General features: G+C 33.9%; 1 protein-coding gene across 1 annotated transcript; it reads left to right on the top strand.

The window, feature by feature from the left end:
• The first annotated feature begins 418 nt into the window (after positions 1-418).
• LOC114327582 (general transcription factor II-I repeat domain-containing protein 2-like) lies at positions 419-1426 on the top strand. The gene has a single exon (XM_028276252.2). It carries the CDS (start codon positions 419-421, stop codon positions 1424-1426), a length of 1008 nt encoding a protein of 335 aa, XP_028132053.2.
• The last annotated feature ends 4327 nt before the right edge of the window (positions 1427-5753 follow it).

Below are 5753 nucleotides of genomic sequence, written 5' to 3'. Positions count from 1 at the left end.
TAGACTCAGCCAAGGAAGTTCTTGGTGAAAGAAATATTCATTTCTTTTTTAGAAGCTGCTGATTCGTTATTTGCCAACTTTAGAAATAAAGACGAGATAGTTTTAGCTATAAATCTATGCAACTTTCTGCTAATGCGGTGATGAGACGTGTAGAAGTAATGAGCAATGATATTTTTTTACAGTTAAGAACTGACTTAGATAACTGTGTTTATTTTTCACTTCAACTGGATGAATCAACAGATGTCGTTGACACTGCCCAGATGGCCGTGTTCGTCAGGATGGTTTTTAGTGATTTTACGATTAAAGAAGTTCATTCCACTGAAAGGACACACTACTGGACAGGAGTTGTTTTCTCATTTAAAAAATATTATTTCTTCCGAGAAAATTCCAATATCGAAAATGGTAGGCTTGACAACCGATGGCAGCTATGGTGGGTTGGGATAAGGGTCTGGTGGCGTTATGTCGTAAAGGTGAAACTTTTCCGCAATTTCTCTGTTACCACTGCATTATCCATCAGCAAGCATTATGTGGAAATTTCCTGAAACTAAACAACGTTATGAAACTGGTGGTAAAAATTGTGAACAAGATTAGAGCTCAAGCGTTACAAAGAAGATTATTCAGAACCTTGGCCGATGAAGTTGACTGTCAATACGGGGACCTACTCCTTCACTCTGAAGTCCGATGGTTAAGTAGAGAACGGGTGCTGAAACGTTTTAATGATGTTCTATCTGGCATAGTTCAATTTTTCAAACAACGCGATGAACCGACTCCGGAACTAGAAAATTCAATCTGGCTTAGAGATTTTGGTTTTCTCGTGGACATTACAGAGAAATTAAACGAACTTAATTTGCAGCTTCAGGGGAGAGACAAAGAACTAGCGGAAATGATTGCTGATATAAAAGCATTTATCAAAAAGCTGGAGTTTTGGGAACAAAACCTAATTAACAGCGATTCCAAGCATTTTCCTATTCTTTCAGAAAAAATATCTCAAAATCCATTAGAACCCTATGACAACAAATATCATGTAGAAATAATTTCTGCCCTGAAGAGTAACTTCAAAAATTGTTTTCAGGATTTCAATGAAATGGCTTTAGTAGCGCAGTTTGTTGTTTCACCCTTTATGGAAATTGATATCCAACAGTTTGCAGCTTGTGTTATGCAGAACTTTGGCGAAGACATCACTGCAACAGAAATGGAAGTCATTGAGTTTCAAAATGATTTAGCCTTAAAATCGTTAGTCTCAAGTACTGAATGTATCTGGCCTATTGTAAGTAAAGACAAATATTCAGTTCTATGCCGTGTTGCATTGAAAGTGAAAGCATTATTCAGTTCAACCTATTTGTGTGAATCTTCTTTTTCCAATATGAAGTTTATTAAGAACAAATATCGCAGTCGACTAGAGATGCATAAAGTCAAACTAGTTTGATTTTATTCAACAAACTTGACTTGACTTGAAAATCAAACTTTTTATTGTAAAAAAGTTTGACTTGACTTGATTTCGATATCTTTAGGTTTGACTTGAAATCAAACTTCTTCAAACAGTTTGAAGTTTGAATGTCATATTGGCAACGTGTTTATTTCCAATTCTAATTGAGAGCGTATGTATTTTGTTGTGACTTATTTGGATGGTGACTGATAATCCGCAAATTAGTTTGTAGTTCATATTTAGACGTCCATGTTTGGCTTGTTTATTACGTTCGTTTTGAAGTGTGTGGCTTTGGAAGGTAATAGGTTTGTTCTAGCATCAGTTTCAAACGGTTTGAAACCATCAGCGAATAGTGGACCAGCGCGAGTAGAGGGGATATCACTGGTGACTGTATTATGTTCTCTCGCTGACCAACTGTTTGCTGACGGTTTCTGACTAGTTTGACTGTTTGCTAGAACAAACCTAATATCTGCATGTGGATATTTTTCGGTTATACTGAAAAGTACAAGTGATTTCAAAAAAATGAAAATTGCAAAGTGCATACATACTTCTATTATGTAAAAATAAAGAACAGCGTTATAAAATCACAAACAGTGAACTAATTCTTTAAAAGGACAGCGTTATGCATAACTCGACCAAGCGCCATTTCTTTAAAATCGAGATAACAGCGGATTCTGGTGACACATAGCTAAAACTATCTTGGAAAAATCCCTGTTATTGTCACGTTAACGGTTACTAAGAAAAACAAAAATAAAGCAAGCGACATTCTGTCTATTAAGGGTTTTTAGTTTTGCATAACAAGACTATATTCATAACTGCCATTCTTAACTGCCATATATCCATATCTGCCATTCATAACAGTTTCGCAATTGTAGACTAAGCGCCGACTTTGGTCTGTTTATGCTAAACTAAGCGTTTGGCCAGAATAACAGTTTTGTGTTACACATACACATTAATTTTGAAGTTTCCGTCAAAAAATGATAGAATTTTTTTAAAGTGAAAATGTTGTGTTTATAATATATGTTATTAAATTGAAAAATACAAATATGTAATCTATATAAAATCTTTATATTATGTCTAACGTGCTATGTACTAAGAATATAGTATAAGTCATAAAATGAACCTTTCGGGATTCTTCTATATTTTGAATTTTGAATGTTTATTAATCATTTCTGTACTAAGAGTATAAATCAATAGCTTGTTTTTCATGTATTAATATTGATTTTATTCCAACCGTACAACTTTTAATTTCAAAAGTCTGCTTTGTGTACAGCAACTTCTACTGTTTTATTAGTACCTTACGCAGCTCGACTTAATTACTTTTAGTACACAACACGTGTTGTGAGATTCTGGGCCATTTGTATTGAAAAAATGTAGATAATCCAAATTTGACCATAAAATTTCAGGGAACTAGGCTTAAAAAGGGGTTGGTACGGAAACAGATTTTTGAGGTTCTTTGTTTTCTTCCTTTTTAACTTTCACTTTTTTTATGACTTTCGTTCTGTCGTTGAAGACGGAGCCGGTGTTTATTGTTATCGGTTATAAAAGCAGAAAATTATAAAAATAGCTAGATCCCATTTAAACCAAAAACTGTTCATTTAGTATTTTTTATTTAATTTTGTTGTGCGTGCTAAAAAATAGTTTACTGTGAAAGTGTCAGTGTTCTATTGTACATGATTTTTAAAAATGAGTAGAAGGAAACAAATACTAAAATTATTGGAACTAAAGGATGATTTATATGGCACTCAATGTACCTATTATTAAATTTCTTATCTTGATTGGCAACTGACATGTCTATCTCAACAAAAAAGTATATAAAAAAATTAAAAAAAATAAAATACAGGATCCTTTGTAAAAGTTATATTTAAAAGACCCTAATAATGGTTACATCACAAAACAAAACGTTTTCGGATTAACAAGTAATCCATCATCAGTGTTAAGCCAATAACATGCATGCGTGAGCCACCAAAAAGTTATGGGTAAAAACCCTTTAAAAGATATAGTTGACACTCAATTTTCAATATGTGAGGTTCATCCCTTTCATATCACACCCACGTGGGTTAGAGGCATCCTGTGTTGTCCTGGGTAATATCCAGGAATATTTGCAACATCTAACTATTTTAGACATAATATGTAGTATAATATAAGGTCTTATACCTTTTAAAGGGTTTTTACCCATAACTTTTTGGTGGCTCACGCATTCATGTTATTGGCTTAACACTGATGATGGATTACTTGTTAATCCGAAAACGTTTTGTTTTGTGATGCAACCCTTATTAGGGTCTTTTAAATATACCTTTTACGAAGGATCCTGTATTTTTTGTGATTTATGGTATACAGCCAGCTACAGGAATTTTATTTTCCTCGTGGATTGTTAAAAAAGTATATCTACGAAATGAATTATTTTTCAAACTCTTTCAAACTAGTTTGACAAACAGTTTGACTTTTCAAACCTGTATGATTGACTAGTTTGACTTGACTTGAATTATTTGTCAGAAGGATTGACTTGAGTTTGATTTGAAATTAAGTCAAACTCAAGTCAAGTTCAAACATTCAAGTCAAACTTGTGCAACTCTACAGTCGACTTACAGATGAACATTTGGATAAGTGTATTCGAATGGCTGCATCAAATTATACTGCAAACATTAAAAAAATTATCGATGAGTCTTAGTGTCAGCCTTCTCATTGAACGTGCTTTTTTATTTTTCAATGTTTATGTTTATGATAGTGCGTTACTTTTTTGTTGTTATTATTAACTATTTTTAAATCATACGTGACATGCCGTTGTGGCTGGATAAAAGTTTGTGTTTATTCTTCAAACACCTTCGTTTGATAGGTAGGAATGTAGCTATGAACAAGTACGTACTAGTAATATTAGTTATTTTGTTATTAGTTTATTATTAGTACCTATGTATTATGTATTACCAGTTAAATAGTAAAATAAATACATATAATGATAAATTAACTGTGGATTATTTCATTTACGTTGCGTTACGTGGCTTCCGTGTGGGTAGCTCGCTGTTTATTCCAAAATTAATAAAGTAGCTCAACACATTGAAGAGGTTGGCGACCACTGCTGTAAAGGAAGGTACGTATCCCTACGTTAGTGCTCCGTGCTCAGTGTAGCTGCTCAAATGGATACGTCATGCGCTCCCCTACATATAAACCGCAAACCGGATGAATCGAAGAGGGCGAGCGCCGAGCGGCGAGCACCAACGTATTCACTAAGTGGAGCTGCTACACCGAGCACGGAGCACCAACGTATGGATACGTACCTTAATACTTAATAAAACCAAAATAAATCCAACCCTGTTGCCCTAATATAGCTGAATACAAGAACACATTAATTTATTTCTTATTACGGAATTAGCATAATATATCCGACACTTCTATCCTCCAGTTCGGAGCCATCCCATTCTTGAGCTATCATTCAACATATTTTGAAGTTCATGAATGCCAGAAAGTAAATAACATTGAAATCGACCTAATCAAAATACAATGGAATATTTTAACATAAACATATGTCGAGATTAGGGTAATATCGTTATTTATAAATTTATTATGTTCTTTTGTGTGTACATAAACTCGCAGACGCTACGGCACCTGCTTTTAAGCCTGTCATAGCAATTGTCAAGAAGCTCGTGAATGCCTTGTCCAACAGTTTAATTTTTATTAATTTGGTTTGTCTTCTGTAATCCTGCTTTACGACAGTTTATTAGTCGTGGCATAGACAGTTTAGGCAGGTATTTGTCGAGTATTTATTGATGTTACAATAGATTATAGAATAGCCAAATTAAAATTCGAAGACTAGCATTGTTATTCATAATGTATTTAATAATAAAAAAATTTAAACTGGCTCTCGGGGGACTACTGAATGAAAGTATGATCATGACAGTATAGTTGAAAGTGTACCTCAGGCTCTTGCTTCGCAAGCGCCTTCAGGTACACACTGTAACACACTCTCTATCTCTTCTCCAATCATTATACCTTCGGTCCAACTTATATGCAATTCAACCTCAACCTATTGTATAATATGTATAATATAAATTACTAATATCACGCCGTAGCGATGACGGTCGCGAGTTCAATGCTTTTTCCCCATCCAAAATGAAATGCTATATCTAATTATTTACGAGTTGCGTGCGTCCTATACTATTTATACAGGGTGTCCCCGAAAATAGTGCGCTCCTTTAAGCTATGGATATGGATATAATACACATTGTAGAACAAAAAAGTCATATAACATTTTTTCCTAAAGTTAACCGTTTCCAAAAAAAAATTACATTGTTCTCCATATACTTACAAGTGAACTTTCATTTTCATAAAA

This window comes from Diabrotica virgifera, chromosome 8 (genome assembly GCF_917563875.1).
Source record: "Diabrotica virgifera virgifera chromosome 8, PGI_DIABVI_V3a".
Lineage (NCBI taxonomy): Eukaryota > Metazoa > Arthropoda > Insecta > Coleoptera > Chrysomelidae > Diabrotica > Diabrotica virgifera.
The sequence above is the reverse complement of the archived record's forward strand: the minus strand, read 5'-3'. Positions and strand labels throughout refer to the sequence as shown.

Excerpts from the sequence above, each read along its gene's own strand:
- LOC114327582 (XM_028276252.2), top strand. The coding sequence starts at position 419 with ATGGCAGCTATGGTGGGTTGGGATAAGGGTCTGGTGGCGTTATGTCGT.